Here is a 20,747-nt window from a genome sequence, read left to right on the forward strand (position 1 = left end):
TGTATAAAGAACGCAGATTATCTCTGTATCATGTCATTGCCTGACTGTTGCATGAAGAATGTCACTGAATCAGTGAGTGGCAAGCAGTGTTAGCCTGGGGCAAAAGTTGCTATCCATCATCCTCACCACTGTGCTTAATAACGAGCGTGGTGTGGGCATTCAGTTCAGGTGAGCTTGCACCAGATTGTAAACACAAGTTTATGTATGCGTGACTCGCTCCATATTCATGGTTTTATCCACGCATGTCTGTATTACTGGAAAACACTTTTTTTATGATAAAACAGGTGTATAAATATATGCCTTTCGGAAGAAATAACAACTGACAGCTGTTTTAGTATTCATGGTGTAGTGTTCATGAATGCATGATTAGATTACTACAGTTTATGTGTCCAGCAACTTATAGGAGGGTTAGCGTAACTGTTCAACCTTGTCAACCGCCTCTGCAACTGTTGTACTGAAACATTCTGAGAGAACTGCAGGGTGGAGAGGAATAAATTGCACAGTTTTATGATGCTTGCATCTTTAATGACACAAACAAATCATTTTTAGCGTTAATTTTATAATAATTGTATTCATAAATTCCACTGAAGAAGTGCTTTAGTGGTTGAGAAGACTGATGACTTACAGTACATAATCATGTGGACCAGGTAGCCTGGTACCTATGAGGCTCTGTAAGCAGATGTGTATTTCCCTGACATCAAAAACAAGGAATCCCCTGAATCCTGATAACTGTATACTGTATTTCACTGACATGGAAAACAAGGAATCCCCTGAATCCTGGTAACTGTATACTGTATTTCAATGACATGGAAAACAAGGAATCCCCTGAATCCTGGTAACTGTATACTGTATTTCACTGATGTTGAAAACAAGGAATCCCCTGAATCCTGGTAACTGTATACTGTATTTCACTGATGTTGAAAACAAGGAATCCCTTGAATCCTGATAACTGTATACTGTATTTTGCTGACGTTGAAAACAAGGAATCTCCTGAATCCTGATAACTGTATACTGTATTTTGCTGACGTTGAAAACAAGGAATCCCCTGAATCCTGATAACTGTATACTGTATTTTGCTGACGTTGAAAACAAGGAATCCCCTGAATCCTGACAACTGTATACTGTATTTCACTGATGTTGAAAACAAGGAATCCCTTGAATCCTGATAACTGTATACTGTATTTTGCTGACGTTGAAAACAAGGAATCCCCTGAATCCTGACAACTGTATACTGTATTTTGCTGACGTTGAAAACAAGGAATCCACTGAATCCTGATAACTGTATACTGTATTTTATTGACATTGAAAACAAGGAATCCCCTGAATCCTGGTAACTGTATACTGTATTTCACTGATGTTGAAATCAATGAATCCCCTGAATCCTGGTAACTGTGTACTGTATTTCGCTGGCATTGAAATCAATGAATCCCCTGAATCCTGATAACTGTATACTGTATTTCACCCAAATTTTAGCGTTTTTCAGGTAAATGTATTCTGATTGACTTATTCAGCATATAGGGCCAATTGGAAAGTTTGATTGATTTCTTATGAAAAGAAGTCAGATGTCAAAAGTAACATTTTAACGCCTTTAGTCGCTTCTGAAAGCACATCTTTAAATACCAGAGATGAAAGTTTAGGTGAAATATTGTACGGAGGCACCAGTATCTCCATAAACAATGTGGCTTTGACATAACTTTGGCATAAACAATGTGCTGGTTCATGATTATGATGTTAAGCAAATCAAACACTGTCACAAAGATGTACTTGCATGTATATTCAGCTGAAGGTACATTCTAAGGAACATTTCTCGGCTGTAAAGCGACCCCGATATAGCAAACAGACATTTATACTCACATTACATTTGTATTTGTCAGCCCAGAACATGTTCTTGTATAATAGGCCATAAATCTTCAAGAGTTGGAATAAAATAAAAAGTGAGTGGGTGGATGGTGTTAAAAAGTCCTGACCTAAGGGAGGAAATCTTTTCTGCCATATTAGGCTGTAAAGTGACCCAGCACAACAAATATATGTTTATGCTCAAGTAGACACTGAGCTCTCTTGCTCCAGAACCACTCCCTCTGAAGGCAATAGTTCAAGGTTGTAAATCTTCCAACATTGCTTGAGGAGGTCAGTACATTGTCAGGCGGAGAGCATTCTTGTGTTGAGCCTGGTGAATTTATCTTTCTTTGAGGGCTTGCTCATTTACAGCAGCATCAATAAATCCTTCAGAAATGTCTTTGCACATGTGATACATGTATGTGCAGAATGTATTGTTTCATAGTTGTGCATATCCATTTATTTATATGTTTTTTTTTTTTTTCATTTGATTGATGTCACAATTAATTATCAGGTCATTATAGTCATGTATCTATTCTTCTGTGGTACCTTAAAAACCATTTGATGAAAGCCTGCAGCTAAACCAACAGCCAAGAGCTGTATTAGAATGCACAACCTCCTTGGTCAAGGGTACAACATCTGAACGGAGCAAGCATTGACAGTAGCAAACATAGACAGTAGCATGGCCAGGCACCTTATTATATTACATGGAGGGCATGTATCCAGCTTTCTGAGAGGGTTTTAATCTCAGATTACCGTACCAGAACAAATAATGTGTTGATTCAGTCCACAGGTAGCTTCCTTATGTAGACCATAGATAAATGAACACTAATTTTTATCCAGACTTCAAATCTGTATGCTTTAATAACTTTTTGTATTATTTTTCAGCCACCTCGTATTGGAGGTGTAAAAGTTTACACAGGAAATGTCCGTCGAGATGAAATCGTTATGGACTTAGAGATAGTGTAAGTGATTAAAGTGAGGGTCATGAAAAAACAAGGTGAATTATGGGAAGGTGTAAGGAATAAAGGATGCATGGTGGAAGAAAGGGTACCTGTAGTTGAACGAAGACTTTCAGAAAAGAAAAGGCTAATTATGCAGTATGAGAAGTTTTAGGAATGGAATGCTTTGTACATTTATTTGGAGATTAAGGATTAAAAGAAAACGATTTAATCTGTTAAATTTGACATACTTAGAAATTTTAGCATAAAGCCTAATACTGTCTGTAATTTATGGTTTGAACAAAGATATATACAAAACATATGTTATACAGCTTTGGCAATTTGAATTTGCATAACAGTACATGTATTTTTTTTTTCTTGTTGGTTCCAGGTACAGCAGCGATGCCGATTTCTCTGTTAATGTAAAAGGCATAAGTGCCGGATTGAAAGATCTTTCGGTTTGTCTGAAAATTTCTTTTTATACACATTTAGCAAAACTGTTTCAAACTCTTGTTCAGACTACACTTATATGGTGTATTCCTAGTTGTTACATACAAAGCAACCTGCAGATGGTCATGGGTTTCGTCCGGACTTTGCCCAATTTCCTCGCACAATAATGCTAACTGCCATCATATAAGTGAAATATTGTTGAATACTGTGTAAAACGCCCAGCAAATGAATAAATATCAGTGTGCCTGACAATAAAAAAAAAACTTACAGTTCCTCAGGCACATGTTGTTGCAGTATGTGGTACACGTATGTATATATGTATGTGTAGTTTGTGTTGTGAAAATAGCTGATGATGTAGTTTTATAGATGACCCAATGTATGAGTCAACAGTTGATTGCCAGCATGATATACAGCTATGTGACATAGAATTCCTTGCGTTGACAGTTGCGGGGGACAATGCGTGTGGTGATGAAGCCTCTGATTGGTGTGATGCCTCTGATGGGTGGAGTTACAGTCTTCTTCCTCAATAACCCTGTAAGTTACCTGGTCCTTCAGAGCACAACATCAAATGCTCCCTAACTCGAAAATAAAGCTGTCCTGTCGTGTTCATATCATCTGCATTTATGATTATATTCTATTAAAAGTGTTTATCAACCTGGAGAAAGTGTTGAATAAGCCTAAACATTTTGAAATCAATTTACAATTTTCATGGTCTACTGTATTAACTGCAGCATTATACATTGACACAATGTGCCGCCTGAACGTGACTACCGCCCTATATGGTGATTACCAATCGCATTGTCATCACCTTTATATCTTCTGTTTTCAGGTCATTGACTTCAATCTCACGAGTTTGGCAAATGCTTTTGACATCCCAGGCTTGAAGTGAGTAGAAATGTGCTTTTATGTCTGTCGAAGATGGCAGAAGATCTACTTTGTAAGCAGACAGATCAAGTAAAGGCTGTAATTTAGCCTTGTGAAGAGCCTCCTAAGTGTGACCATTTGTCAGAAAAATCCAAACTTGATATAAATGTAGGACATAAAGAAGACATTTCCATTCAGTTTTATTTACAGTGCCTTTGACAGCATGTTCTGGTAAATATAGAATCTTTCCATGATATTTTACTGGAGATGATATTCTGCATGCGCGTGATTTTCTTTTTATGTTTTAATACTATGTTTGTGATCTGAAGTCTCATCTCAATTGTTTCAGTGACTTATTACACACAATTGTGTCCGAGAATGTGGCAGCCATGATGGTGCTGCCCAATCGAATCCCGGTGGCCCTGGCACAGAACATTGACCTCTCCAAACTGCGCTACCCTCTCCCACATGTAAGACAAACCACCCGGCTCTACGTTAATGTTTACATTCTCTTGATCTTCTCCATCCAATGCTGTTCTTGTCATCATGATGTGTCTGTCATATCAAAGTATTCTGTGTGACAAGAGGTTTGTTTGAAAAGCTATAGGATCTATGAGAGATACGAGTTCTTGGAAATTCACATGAGGGCGCTTGCGCATATAGTGGAAGTTGGGATTAGGACCCTGGCCTTCATGCATGAGCGTTGGGCGAATGGAGTGTTTTCTAGCCCTAACTTCCGGTAATTTCACGAGCGCCCTCACGCGGAACTCCCGAGAACTTATATCCCTCATAGGCACTATCAACATGAAGATTCTGACAACATGTACATTTTCAGATGGAGGTGTTAGAGTTACCCAAGGTTGTATTAGGCGCACATGTACACACGTATATTTGTGTTCAACTGTTTAGATTATTACTCTGGATATTCTGAAAAAATTCTGATCAAATTATAGGTAAAGATCTCAGTATGTAATCTGTTGTTTTTCAACAGGGTGTAATGAGAATTTATGCCTTGGGTGCCAAGGACCTGAAGAAAGCAGACATCGGCCTTATGGGATCAGGTGGCAAGTCAGACCCTTATGCTGTCATCCGAGGTATTTGTGCATGCTGTCAAACACAGAAGTATCTTTACCAATGTCACCACTAATTACATCATTGAATCCATGTCCGTTATGTACCACTGTATCAGCTGTCACAATGCTCCTATGGGTAATTCATGGGCCAAATCATGAGATACCTTACTACTGTCTCAGACAACAACTCATGAGATACCTTACTACTGTCTCACACAACAAATCATGAGATACCTTACTACTGTCTCACACAACAAATCATGAGATACCTTACTACTGTCTCACACACCAAATCATGAGATACCTCACTACTGTCTCACACACCAAATCATGAGATACCTCACTACTGTCTCACACACCAAATCATGAGATACCTCACTACTGTCTCACACAACAACTCATGAGATACCTTACTACTGTCTCACACAACAAATCATGCGATACCTTACTACTGTCTCACACACCAAATCATGAGATACCTCACTACTATCTCACACCCAGAATCATGGGATACCTTACTACTGTCTCACACACCAAATCATGAGATACCTTACTACTGTCTCACACCCAGAATCATGAGATACCTTACTACTGTCTCACACACCAAATCATGAGATACCTCACTACTGTCCCACACACCAAATCATGAGATACCTCACTACTGTCTCACACACCAAATCATGAGATACCTCACTACTGTCTCACACAACAACTCATGAGATACCTTACTACTGTCTCACACACCAAATCATGAGATACCTTACTACTGTCTCACACACCAAATCATGAGATACCTCACTACTATCTCACACCCAGAATCATGGGATACCTTACTACTGTATCACACACCAAATCATGAGATACCTTACTACTGTCTCACACACCAAATCATGAGATACCTTACTACTGTCTCACACAACAAATCATGAGATACCTCACTACTGTCTCACACCCAGAATCATGAGATACCTTACTACTGTCTCACACAACAAATCATGAGATACCTTACTACTGTCTCACACACCAAATCATGAGATACCTTACTACTGTCTCACACACCAAATCATGAGATACCTTACTACTGTCTCACACAACAAATCATGAGATACCTTACTACTGTCTCACACACCAAATCATGAGATACCTTACTACTGTCTCACACACCAAATCATGAGATACCTTACTACTGTCTCACACACCAAATCATGAGATACCTCACTACTGTCTCACACAACAAATCATGAGATACCATACTACTGTCTCACACAACAAATCATGAGATACCTTACTACTGTCTCACACACCAAATCATGAGATACCTCACTACTATCTCACACCCAGAATCATGAGATACCTTACTACTGTCTCACACAACAAATCATGAGATACCTTACTACTGTCTCACACAACAAATCATGAGATACTTACTACTGTCTCACACACCAAATCATGAGATACCTCACTACTATCTCACACACCAAATCATGAGATACCTTACTACTGTCTCACACAACAAATCATGAGATACCTTACTACTGTCTCACACACCAAATCATGAGATACCTTACTACTGTCTCACACACCAAATCATGAGATACTTACTACTGTCTCACACACCAAATCATGAGATACCTTACTACTATCTCACACCCAGAATCATGAGATACCTTACTACTGTCTCACACAACAAATCATGAGATACCTTACTACTATCTCACGCGTAAGTCTTTCATCTGATATCCGAAATGCTCAGTTGTGGTTTCGATTCCAACATTGGGTAGGGAATTTGTAAATGCCCCCGCTGTAACAGTTCCAGGGGCTTTAGTAACAATGGGGATTTATTTACATGCCAAAGTTGCTCAAATGGTTTCCTCCATCCATAAAGGTGAAAAAATTGTAAAGCACTAGTCATGGTCGTATTAGTCAAATAAATAAATATATCCCAAACGCATATTGATGCTCTGTGTAATGTTTATTTTTGTATTTTCTTGCTGCTATACAGTTGGTGCTCAAAGCTTTAAGACTAAAGTTATCAACAACACAGTTCAGCCAGAATGGAATCAAGTCTTTGAGGTATGTTGTGGGTATCCGTCCTTCATTTCCATGTCCATCTGTTCACAGGTTCATCACACCTATGTGCTCTATTCCAGACTGTATCTTCAGGAAAGTATTGTGTGTTAGGTAACAAAGACATTGTCAGAATCTTTTCTGGCTCTGTTTATTTGTGTACTGATTAAAACAGTTGTATTTAGATAAATAATTGACCTGATTGAGGAGTGTGTGTTCTTTCAGGCGATTGTTGATGAGAAGAATGGTCAGTTCCTGGAAGTTGAGCTGAGAGATGAAGATCCAGGTAACAAGGATGATTACCTGGGCGGGTGAGTTTGATTTATTTATTTATTTATTCATTTATTTGATTTGATTATGCCATACTCAAGAATATTACATTTCTGTGAGCATTATGGTGGGAGGATACTAGACAGGTGAGTTTTGAGTCAGCCATCTGAATGGTTTATGTAGAAATTGCGCTATTCTAAGTCATCCAAATATGGTTTTAAGCATTAATATATAAATAGTAAAAAATTCTAAAACAGACATCCCTATGTTTTGAACATTTAAATGATAAATTAGTTTCACACATTGTCGTTCTTTCATTGACCGCTTAAAGTTATATACTCTTGTGTGTAAAAGATTTGGTAATCTGCTGTGTAGATAACACCTGTGTTTTGTGGTTTTCAGTGTAAGCCTGGACATCACTCCTGTGGCAGAGAAGAAGCTTGTGGACTCTGTAAGTCATACATACAGTTTAGTACTATGAATAATATTCTCTACATACATGTAGTTCATCAAAGATATGTGTACCTGCTTTAGTTTGGAAGTTTTAAAATATATAAATGGTTTTTATTGATATGTTTTTGAAGAAATTTTAACATTGGCATAAATGTTTTGGGTTTTGTGTAGCAATTGTAATTGTGAGTTTGCAGTTCACTCTTTCTCATTTCTCATCTAACGGTGTTGACAGGAAGTATTCCTACTGCAAAATACAATGCAGTTGTTTTCCTTTGGACAGAGACAGTCTTTCTTCTCAATATATATGCCTAACCATTGTTTTGTCATTGAAATGATTTTGAATGTAGTATTAAAAAGTAGTCATCAGACAGTAAAACAGTTAAATTGGTAAACACTTATTAATCTTGCAGAAATAATTGACCTTTGTGTAATTTATTCAGTGGCTTCCTTTAGAAGATGTGAAGAAAGGTCTGGTGCATTTGAAGCTACAGTGGCTCCATCTGGTGAAGGATCCGTTAGCACTTGACAGGGTGGGTAACTGGTCATCATAGTGTACAAATATATATATGTGTAGAATAAAATAGGTTTGAGTATTCATGCTTTATGAGCTTAAGGATCTAAAATATATGTATAAACATGCTACAATAAAATTACATGCAATTATTTATTTAAAATAATAATGATAATAGTTGTATATTATAAATGAGTATTCATTAGATGTATTTAACTCAATAGGGCCCCTGTGATTTACCTTACACCTTAAAACCTAGCTTTCTCTCTTCTCTTAGATCTGTAGCATCATTAGCTCTATAATGGTATCATTCATCCGGATTGTATATTGGTGTTGTCTTGTTGCTCAGAGATTCATGGTCTGGAGACGTGAGCTGTGTACAACTGAACATTAGAATAGTATACCCCATACAGCATTAGAATGGCTTCCCCTGTACAACATCGGAATATCTTCCTCCATACAGCATTAGAATGGCTTCCCCTGTACAACATCGGAATATCTTCATACAGCATTAGAATGGCTTCCCTCGTACAACATTAAAATAACCTACCTCATACAACATTAAAATATCTTCTGCCGTACAGCATTAGAAGTGGTTTTCCCCATACAACAATGGAATAATTTCTCTTGTACATTAGAATACCTTCCCCTGTACACCATCAGAAAAAGTTCTCCTGAACAACATCAGAATATCTTCCCCTGTACACCATCAGAACAACTCCTTCTGAACAACATCAGAATAACTTCCCCTGTACACCATCAGAATAATTTCCCCTGTACACCATCAGAACAAGTTCTCCTGAACAACATTAGAATAACTTCCCCTGTTCGCCATCAGAACAACTCCTCCTGAACAACATCAGAATAACTTCCTCTGTACACCATCAAAATAACTTCTCCTATACACCATCAGAACAATTTCTCCTGAACAACATCAGAATAACTTCCCCTGTACACCATCAGAATAACTTCTCCTATACACCATCAGAACAAGTTCTCCTGAACAACATCAGAATAACTTCCCCTGTACACCATCAGAATAACTTCTCCTGTACACCATCAGAACAAGTTCTCCTGAACAACATCAGAACAACTTCCCCTGTACACCATAAGAACAACTCCTCCTGAACAACATTAGAATAACTTCCCCTGTACGCCATCAGAACAACTCCTCCTGAACAACATCAGAATAACTTCCCCTGTACACCATCAGAATAACTTCTCCTGTACACCATCAGAACAATTTCTCCTGAACAACATCAGAATATCTTCCCCTGTACAACATCAGAACAACTTCCCCTGTACAACATTAGAATAATTTCCCCTGTACACCATCAGAACAACTCCTTCTGAACAACATCAGAATAACTTCCCCTGTACACCATCAGAATAATTTCCCCTGTACACCATCAGAACAAGTTCTCCTGAACAACATTAGAATAACTTCCCCTGTGCACCATCAGAATAACTTCTCCTGTACACCATCAGAACAAGTTCTCCTGAACAACATCAGAACAACTTCCCCTGTACACCATAAGAACAACTCCTCCTGAACAACATTAGAATAACTTCCCCTGTACGCCATCAGAACAACTCCTCCTGAACAACATCAGAATAACTTCCTCTGTACACCATCAGAATAACTTCCCCTGTACACCATCAGAATAACTTCTCCTGTACACCATCAGAACAAGTTCTCCTGAACAACATCAGAATATCTTCCCCTGTACACCATCAGAACAACTCCTTCTGAACAACATCAGAATAACTTCCCCTGTACACCATCAGAATAACTTCCCCTGTGCACCATCAAAACAACTTCCCCTGTACACCATCAGAATAACTTCCCCTGTACACCATCAGAACAACTCCTTCTGAACAACATCAGAATAACTTCCCCTGAACAACATCAGAATAACTTCCTCTGTACACCATCAGAATAATTTCCCCTGTACACCATCAGAATAACTTCCCCTGTACACCATCAGAACAATTTCTCCTGAACAACATTAGAATAACTTCCCCTGTGCACCATCAGAACAACTCCTTCTGAACAACATCAGAATAACTTCCCCTGTACACCATCAGAATAATTTCCCCTGTACACCATCAGAACAACTCCTTCTGAACAACATCAGAATAACTTCCCCTGTACACCATCAGAATAATTTCCCCTGTACACCATCAGAACAACTCCTTCTGAACAACATCAGAATAACTTCCCCTGTACACCATCAGAATAATTTCCCCTGTACACCATCAGAACAATTTCTCCTGAACAACATTAGAATAACTTCCCCTGTGCACCATCAGAACAACTCCTTCTGAACAACATCAGAATAACTTCCCCTGTACACCATCAGAATAACTTCCCCTGTACACCATCAGAACAACTCCTTCTGAACAACATCAGAATAACTTCCCCTGTACACCATCAGAATAACTTCTCCTGTGCACCATCAGAACAACTTCCCCTGTACACCATCAGAACAACTTCCCCTGTACACCATCAGAACAATTTCTCCTGAACAACATTAGAATAACTTCCCCTGTACACCATCAGAACAACTTCTGAAAAATGTTAGAATAACAGCGCCTGTACACCATCAGAACAACATCCAAAAAGTTTCACCTACACAACACCAGAATGACTTCCTGTGTACAACATCCAAATAACTTCAGCATTAGAATATCTTCCCTTAGCAACATTAAAATAACTTCCCTGTGTAACATCAGAATAGCATCTCCTGTACAACATCAGAACAACTTCCCCTGTACAACATCAGAACAGCTTCCTCTGTACAACATCAGAACAACTTCCTCTGTACAACGTCAGAACAGCTTCCTCTGTACAACATCAGAACAACTTCTCCTGTACACCATCAGAATAATTTCCCCTGTACACCATCAGAACAACTTCTCCTGAACAACATTAGAATAACTTCCCCTGTACACCATCAGAATAACTTCCCCTGTACGCCATCAGAATAACTTCTCCTGTACGCCATCAGAACAACTTCCCCTGTACAACATTAGAATAACTTCCCCTGTACACCATCAGAATAATTTCCCCTGTACACCATCAGAACAAGTTCTCCTGAACAACATTAGAATAACTTCCCCTGTTCGCCATCAGAACAACTCCTCCTGAACAACATCAGAATAACTTCCTCTGTACACCATCAAAATAACTTCTCCTATACACCATCAGAACAATTTCTCCTGAACAACATCAGAATAACTTCCCCTGTACACCATCAGAATAACTTCTCCTATACACCATCAGAACAAGTTCTCCTGAACAACATCAGAATAACTTCCCCTGTACACCATCAGAATAACTTCTCCTGTACACCATCAGAACAAGTTCTCCTGAACAACATCAGAACAACTTCCCCTGTACACCATAAGAACAACTCCTCCTGAACAACATTAGAATAACTTCCCCTGTACGCCATCAGAACAACTCCTCCTGAACAACATCAGAATAACTTCCCCTGTACACCATCAGAATAACTTCTCCTGTACACCATCAGAACAATTTCTCCTGAACAACATCAGAATATCTTCCCCTGTACAACATCAGAACAACTTCCCCTGTACAACATTAGAATAATTTCCCCTGTACACCATCAGAACAACTCCTTCTGAACAACATCAGAATAACTTCCCGTGTACACCATCAGAATAATTTCCCCTGTACACCATCAGAACAAGTTCTCCTGAACAACATTAGAATAACTTCCCCTGTGCACCATCAGAATAACTTCTCCTGTACACCATCAGAACAAGTTCTCCTGAACAACATCAGAACAACTTCCCCTGTACACCATAAGAACAACTCCTCCTGAACAACATTAGAATAACTTCCCCTGTACGCCATCAGAACAACTCCTCCTGAACAACATCAGAATAACTTCCTCTGTACACCATCAGAATAACTTCCCCTGTACACCATCAGAATAACTTCTCCTGTACACCATCAGAACAAGTTCTCCTGAACAACATCAGAATATCTTCCCCTGTACACCATCAGAACAACTCCTTCTGAACAACATCAGAATAACTTCCCCTGTACACCATCAGAATAACTTCCCCTGTGCACCATCAAAACAACTTCCCCTGTACACCATCAGAATAACTTCCCCTGTACACCATCAGAACAACTCCTTCTGAACAACATCAGAATAACTTCCCCTGAACAACATCAGAATAACTTCCTCTGTACACCATCAGAATAATTTCCCCTGTACACCATCAGAATAACTTCCCCTGTACACCATCAGAACAATTTCTCCTGAACAACATTAGAATAACTTCCCCTGTGCACCATCAGAACAACTCCTTCTGAACAACATCAGAATAACTTCCCCTGTACACCATCAGAATAATTTCCCCTGTACACCATCAGAACAACTCCTTCTGAACAACATCAGAATAACTTCCCCTGTACACCATCAGAATAATTTCCCCTGTACACCATCAGAACAACTCCTTCTGAACAACATCAGAATAACTTCCCCTGTACACCATCAGAATAATTTCCCCTGTACACCATCAGAACAATTTCTCCTGAACAACATTAGAATAACTTCCCCTGTGCACCATCAGAACAACTCCTTCTGAACAACATCAGAATAACTTCCCCTGTACACCATCAGAATAACTTCCCCTGTACACCATCAGAACAACTCCTTCTGAACAACATCAGAATAACTTCCCCTGTACACCATCAGAATAACTTCTCCTGTGCACCATCAGAACAACTTCCCCTGTACACCATCAGAACAACTTCCCCTGTACACCATCAGAACAATTTCTCCTGAACAACATTAGAATAACTTCCCCTGTACACCATCAGAACAACTTCTGAAAAATGTTAGAATAACAGCGCCTGTACACCATCAGAACAACATCCAAAAAGCTTCACCTACACAACACCAGAATGACTTCCTGTGTACAACATCCAAATAACTTCAGCATTAGAATATCTTCCCTTAGCAACATTAAAATAACTTCCCTGTGTAACATCAGAATAGCATCTCCTGTACAACATTAGAACAACTTCCCCTGTACAACATCAGAACAGCTTCCTCTGTACAACATCAGAACAACTTCCTCTGTACAACGTCAGAACAGCTTCCTCTGTACAACATCAGAACAACTTCTCCTGTACACCATCAGAATAATTTCCCCTGTACACCATCAGAACAACTTCTCCTGAACAACATTAGAATAACTTCCCCTGTACACCATCAGAATAACTTCCCCTGTACGCCATCAGAATAACTTCTCCTGTACGCCATCAGAACAACTTCCCCTGTACAACATTAGAATAATTTCCCCTGTACACCATCAGAACAACTTCTCCTGAACAACATTAGAATAACTTCCCCTGTACACCATAAGAACAACTTCCCCTGTACAACATCAGAATAATTTCCCCTGTACACCATCAGAACAACTTCCCCTGTACAACATCAGAATAATTTCCCCTGTACACCATCAGAACAACTTCTCCTGAACAACATTAGAATAACTTCCCCTGTACACCATAAGAACAACTTCCCCTGTACAACATCAGAATAATTTCCCCTGTACACCATCAGAACAACTTCTCCTGTACACCATCAGAATAATTTCCCCTGTACACCATCAGAACAACTTCTCCTGAACAACATTAGAATAACTTCCCCTGTACACCATCAGAATAACTTCCCCTGTACACCATCAGAATAACTTCCCCTGTACACCATCAGAACAAGTTCTCCTGAACAACATTAGAATAACTTCCCCTGTTCGCCATCAGAACAACTTCCCCTGTACACCATCAGAATAACTTCTCCTGTACACCATCAGAACAAGTTCTCCTGAACAACATCAGAATAACTTCCCCTGTACACCATCAGAATAACTTCTCCTGTACACCATCAGAACAAGTTCTCCTGAACAACATCAGAATAACTTCCCCTGTACACCATCAGAATAACTTCCCCTGTGCACCATCAGAACAACTTCCCCTGTACACCATTAGAACAACTTCCCCTGTACACCATCAGAACAATTTCTCCTGAACAACATTAGAATAACTTCCCCTGTACACCATCAGAACAACTTCTGAAAAATGTTAGAATAACAGCGCCTGTACACCATCAGAACAACATCCAAAAAGCTTCACCTACACAACACCAGAATGACTTCCTGTGTACAACATCCAAATAACTTCAGCATTAGAATATCTTCCCTTAGCAACATTAAAATAACTTCCCTGTGTAACATCAGAATAGCATCTCCTGTACAACATCAGAATAACTTCCCCTGTACAACATCAGAACAACTTCCCCTGTACAACATCAGAACAGCTTCCTCTGTACAACATCAGAACAACTTCCCCTGTACAACATCAGAACAGCTTCCTCTGTACAACATCAGAACAACTTCCCCTGTACAACATCAGAACAACTTCTCCTGTACACCATCAGAACAACTTCCCCTGTACAACACCAGAACAGCTTCCTCTGTACAACATCAGAACAACTTCTCCTGTACACCATCAGAATAATTTCCCCTGTACGCCATCAGAACAACTTCCCCTGTACAACATCAGAACAGCTTCCTCTGTACAACATCAGAATAACTTCCCCTGTACAACATCAGAACAGCTTCCTCTGTACAACATCAGAACAACTTCTGTACACCATCAGAATAATTTCCCTGTACACCATCAGAACAACTTCTCCTGAACAACATTAGAATAACTTCCCCTGTACACCATCAGAATAACTTCCCCTGTACACCATCAGAATAACTTCCCCTGTACACCATCAGAACAAGTTCTCCTGAACAACATCAGAATAACTTCCCCTGTACGCCATCAGAACAACTTCCCCTGTACAACATCAGAATAACTTCCTCTGTACAACATCAGAACAGCTCCCTGTATTTGATATCAGAGAACAACTGCCCCCGTACAACATTAGAATAACTTCCTGTACTTGATTTGGCCCATGAACTTCCACTGATAGCCAGTGCTTCATTTGAAGAACAGCAGTTAGATTCATTACATGTAGGTTTTGAGTATGGAATACTCCAGGATGTGACAGTAGCAGTAACAGCATATCCCAGGCACTAGCTGAGCTCAGCAGTGTAGCTCGTGCTTTGGCGACCTCCACCCACACCGCCACAAAATGTCCACATTGCTTTTGCATACGTGAATAGTCTGATCCCTGTTTTCTTTTCATATGTAAAATATTAAACAAATAATTGAAAAATTGGATTGACTATTTCTTGGGATATCAGTGTTGAAAATCCTTCTTAAAGCTTTGACAATGCTGACCAAACTTTGCAGCCTTACAATGTGTCTGTTTCCTCTCATCATGTGATAACAATGCTTCTGTTAACATCTTTTTGACCGTTTTTTTGACAAAACCAAGATATCTGTATGTTTTTTTTTTCAGACATTATTAATAGAAGATGTTGTAATGAGTAGCTAAAGTTGCATGTTTTATGTTTGATATTATGTTAATTAGTCTTCTGTTTTTCCTCTATGGTTTGTACACTACATAAACCTTGGGTAAGTGAAGTTTGTGTGTCTTTGTGAGTTCTTCTTCCTGAATAGTTTGCTTATTGACCCCACCCTGGTTCTAACCTGGACCTTTACTGCCTGCTCTACCCTAAGCCTGTACCCAGGAAAGAAATGACCACACACTGTTTGATGGAATAAGCACTATATGTGTGAAATCAGAGGGTCAGACAAGTGTCCATTATATTTATTGATTTATATAGCTGTTTGCATATGTCCAGGAACATACAATGAAGACAGAATTATATTTCTCTGCAACTTCTGGGCAAATTAAATGGTGTTATTACACACTTTATCATCACCTTCTTTCTTTTGTGGAATATCTTTGAGGTTAGTAAGTAAGACCATGAAGACTTTATGTACGTTCAGTTTCAGGAATGTTTGAGGGTTTTTTTTGGGTGTAAAAACAGAGTGCTTTTACAGTATATTGTAATACACATGTGCATAAAAATAGTGTATCTTAATTTGCACATGTATATAAAATTGTTACAAAATGTACAATTAATATAATGCACACCCATCAAAAATGCCATGCCCTATAGAAATAAATTTATGACCATATAAACTTAATTGGTGTAGATTAGAGACATACATTGTACATATGTCTGTGTACAACTACATATTCTTACTGACTTTCCCATCGGTGTTATTTTACATTGTGATTGCATGAACACAAATCCCATGGTAACCTATTTCCCATAAAATATGAGGTAATTCAGAAATACGTTTTTTACATCCTCTTTACGTGAGGGTATTCTGGTTCAGAGTTGTCAGCCAATGTACCAACACCAAAAAAACTATAGCAGGGAACAATGGCATAGATGATTGTCACAAAATGATGTAATGTGCAGAGAGAAGTCTGAAGAATTACATTTTCATTTCATTTTGCTTTACTTGGCTTTGGGTTTTGAGAAGTCCTTCTTATGGTCAAATGATCTTCTGACGGTTGATTTATATTGGTTTGGTGTATATTTTTTAAAGTTGACCATCAGTTGGTTGATTTATATTGGTTTGGTATAAGTCTCTTAATCCCAGATGATATTAAAGGTGTAAACAAGTAAAATTCTCAAACACATTTATATTTTTTATTCATACACATTTGGGATAGAGCAGTTTTGAGTCAATGAACACTTCAGGCTCCCCAGTACTTCTGTTGAACGAGAGCAGGAAAGTTTGATCGTATTTTGTTTGTCAGCAAAGGTTTACCTCCCACACAGCATCACTGGTGTAGGAGCATCTTGGCAGCAAGCTACATGTGTATCTATAATTGTGTCATTTCACATTGATATTCTAGTGATCTGTGTTGACAGAGATTACATTGATGTCGTACAAGGCATAATCTAACCATGCTCCAGGGGTTGATGTTAGGTCCCTGCTCTAGGGGTTGATGTTAAGTCCCTGCTCCAGGGGTTGATATTAGGTCCCTGCTCCAGGGGTTGATATTAGGTCCCAGCTCCAGGGGTTGATATAAGGTCCCTGCTCCAGGGGGTTGATATTAGGTCCCCACTCCCAAGGGTCTTATTCCTAGTTTGTGGCCACAAACTGAACGCCCCGTTTGGGGATTGATTACCCAAGATATGCACATTATGAATATGTAACCTCTCTTTTACTGGGGGCCTCCGTGGCTCAGTTGGTTAGCGCGCTAGCGCAGCGTAATGACCCAGGAGTCTCTCACCAATGCGGTCGCTGAGAGTTCATGTCCAGCTCATGCTGGCTTCCTCTCCGGTCGTACGTAGGAAGGTCTGCCAACAACCTGCAGATGGCTGTGGGTTTCCCCGGGGCTGTGCCCGGTTTCCACCCACCATAATGCTGGCCGCCGTCATATAAGTGAAATATTCTTGAGTACGGCGTAAAATGCCAATCAAATCAAATAAATCTCTTTTACTGTTTGAAAGGTAAGGTGAGGTAAACAGCACTTGCAAATCAGAGCTCCCTAGTACCCTTCTCCTTCTGTCATGGGGGTTTTCATTAAAGTTTCTCCAATTGTGATCACCCAGGTTTTTTCCCCAAATTTTCCCCAAATATTACATGTACAAATGCCTCCCCATGTTCATAACAAACATGTATCAAATAGTATGACTTTATGAGGATATTATTCAGTGAGAGCAACTGCTTTGACTTTGCTTATATGCAGCCTAACTCAGTGTTTTCTGATTTATATGCAGCCTAACTCAGCGTTTTTTGATTTATACCACTGACTAATAGATATTTTGTAGTCGTGCTTGGTAACTGACGTGCCAGTATTTTAACTCACACTGTGGATAGAATGCAATCAGTTTGTGGTTGTGCATACTACTGTATTCAAAAAAGTTCCAGAGGTTCTGTTCAGAAACTTGACTACTCAGTATAGTATATATAAGTTAGTGTGTGGTATTTTGAAGGAGGGGGCTTGAGTGCATTAAGTGTGAATAACTCCAAAAATATAAGTTTGTATATTAAATGTTGACTCTCCTTTTTTTCATCTATTCCCAAACTCCACAGGGGACTGTGTTACTTTAAAGTCAGTGTTTACCACAACAGTTAAAGTGGAGAAAATATGTTATTTTGACCCTTCGTGAAGATGACAATGAGCTGTAGCTTGTTTTTGTTGACTTTGTTATAGATAATTCAGCAACTGGAAGAAGAGAGAGATGATGAGACATTGTCTTCCTGCATGCTGTTTGTCAACCTGGACTCGGCCAGGGATCTCCCAGTGAGTTACTTTCACTTTTATTTTGTCATTGTCATTTATTTTGTGTGTTACTGATATAACGCAAGCTCATTATATCTCTACTCTGTTCACGGTGTTACTGTCTTGATGAGGGGTCCGTTGTAACTTCAGTCCATCAGTGTTATTGCCATGGTAAAGGTTTCAAAGTGATATTAAACTATAGTCATTCATTTTGTTTTCTGTTGTAAGCAATGTTGCCTTATGTATAGTTTCATTACGGCTCTAACCATAAATTTTACACTCTGTCGGTGAAGGTTCATTATAATATTTGCATATTTTGTCCATTACCCATCAGAGCTACTGCCTTGTGGAAGAGTCCCTATTAGGCATTAACATGATTTACGGGGGTCTATTATAACTCCACACATCAGTGTTACTGTCTTGGAGAAGGGTCACATGTAATCGTTGTTGCCCTTTTGAGGGGTCTGTTATAACTCTACACATCAGTGTTACTGTCTTGGAGAAGCGTCGAATGTAATCATTGTTGCCTTTTTGAGGGGTCTGTTATAACTATACACATCAGTGTTACTGTCTTGGAAAAGCGTCGAATGTAATCATTGTTGCCCTTTTGAGGGGTCTATTATAACTCCACACATCAGTGTTACTGTCTTGGAGAAGCGTCAAATGTAATCATTGTTGCCTTTTTGAGGGGTCTGTTTAAACTCTACACATCAGTGTTACTGTCTTTGACAAGGGTAACATGTAATCGTTGTTGCCTTTTTGAGGGGTCTGTTATAACCATACACATCAGTGTTACTGTCTTGAACAAGGGTCACATGTAATCGTTGTTGCCTTTTTGAGGGGTCTGTTATAATTATACACATCAGTGTTACTGTCTTGGACAAGGGTCACATGTAATCATGGTATCCTTTTTGAGGGGTCTGTTATAATTATACACATCAGTGTTACTGTCCTGCAGAAGGGTCATATGTAATCGTTGTAGGGGTCTTTATTTGAGGGGTCTGTTATAACACTGCTAATCAGTGTTACTGGTAATTTAGTGAAGTGTCCATTGTAATTTCTCCATTAGAGTGTTATTGCATTGTTAAGGGGCCCCAGTATGACTCTACCCAGGCTAAAGGCTCATTTTGACACCACCTATCAGTGTTGCTGATACAATGCAGCATTGGTCTTTCTATAATAGTCATTGTCTTTAGGTCATTTATAACTTTTCATCTGTCTTTAACTGCCATGGTGAGGGTTCTCAAACTGTAACTATCTATTAGCTTTGTTGCCATGAAACGCCGTCCACAATAATTTCTGTCCATCTATGCCCATACTTGGTGCAGGATCCGCTATAACACTATTTATCAGGGGTACCTTATAATGCTACATGTACATAAAATAAGTAACAAGCAGCCCATGTGGAGGTCACAGGATGATTGTTCAGTATGAGTTTACCACAACACCATAGATATCTCATACTTCACTCCTCAGTAACATCAGTCAGGTCCACATTTTTCATAGAGACAACACCATAGATATCTCATACTTCACTCCTCAGTAACATCAGTCAGGTCCACATTTATCATAGAGACAACACCAGAGTAACACCATAGATATCTCATACTTCACTCCTCAGTAACATCAGTCAGGTCCACATTTTTCATAGAGACAACACCAGAGTAACACCATAGATATCTCATACTTCACTCCTCAGTAACATCAGTCAGGTTCACATTTATCTAAGAAACAACACCAGAGTAACACCATAGATATCTCGTACTTCACTCCTCAGTAACATCAGTCAGGTCCACATTTATCTAAGAGACAACACCAGAGTAACACCATAGATGTCTCATACTTCACTCCTCAGTAACATCAGTCAGGTCCACATTTATCTAAGAGACAACACCAGAGTAACACCATAGATATCTCATACTTCACTCCTCAGGGACATCAGTCAGGTCCACATTTATCTAAGAGACAACACCAGAGTAACACCATAGATATCTCATACTTCACTCCTCAGTAACATCAGTCAGGTCCA

General features: G+C 39.1%; 1 protein-coding gene across 2 annotated transcripts in view; it reads left to right on the forward strand.

Annotated features, from left to right (window-relative positions):
* The window catches only part of LOC135462019 (extended synaptotagmin-2-like), a 49,072-nt gene that overhangs the window by 16,373 nt on the left and 11,952 nt on the right, over window positions 1–20,747 (forward strand). Inside the window, exons 4-14 of one of the 2 annotated variants that reach the window (XM_064739349.1) lie at window positions 2,725–2,801; window positions 3,169–3,235; window positions 3,672–3,761; window positions 4,057–4,112; window positions 4,441–4,561; window positions 5,083–5,185; window positions 7,167–7,237; window positions 7,457–7,542; window positions 7,904–7,952; window positions 8,395–8,484; window positions 18,650–18,739. In XM_064739349.1, coding sequence (XP_064595419.1) covers window positions 2,725–2,801; window positions 3,169–3,235; window positions 3,672–3,761; window positions 4,057–4,112; window positions 4,441–4,561; window positions 5,083–5,185; window positions 7,167–7,237; window positions 7,457–7,542; window positions 7,904–7,952; window positions 8,395–8,484; window positions 18,650–18,739 — 900 coding nt within the window. The remainder of the gene's footprint in view (window positions 1–2,724; window positions 2,802–3,168; window positions 3,236–3,671; window positions 3,762–4,056; window positions 4,113–4,440; window positions 4,562–5,082; window positions 5,186–7,166; window positions 7,238–7,456; window positions 7,543–7,903; window positions 7,953–8,394; window positions 8,485–18,649; window positions 18,740–20,747) is intronic. The other variant, XM_064739350.1, reaches the window with a different exon arrangement.

Source organism: Liolophura sinensis, chromosome 1 (genome assembly GCF_032854445.1).
Source record: "Liolophura sinensis isolate JHLJ2023 chromosome 1, CUHK_Ljap_v2, whole genome shotgun sequence".
Classification (NCBI taxonomy): Eukaryota; Metazoa; Mollusca; class Polyplacophora; order Chitonida; family Chitonidae; genus Liolophura; species Liolophura sinensis.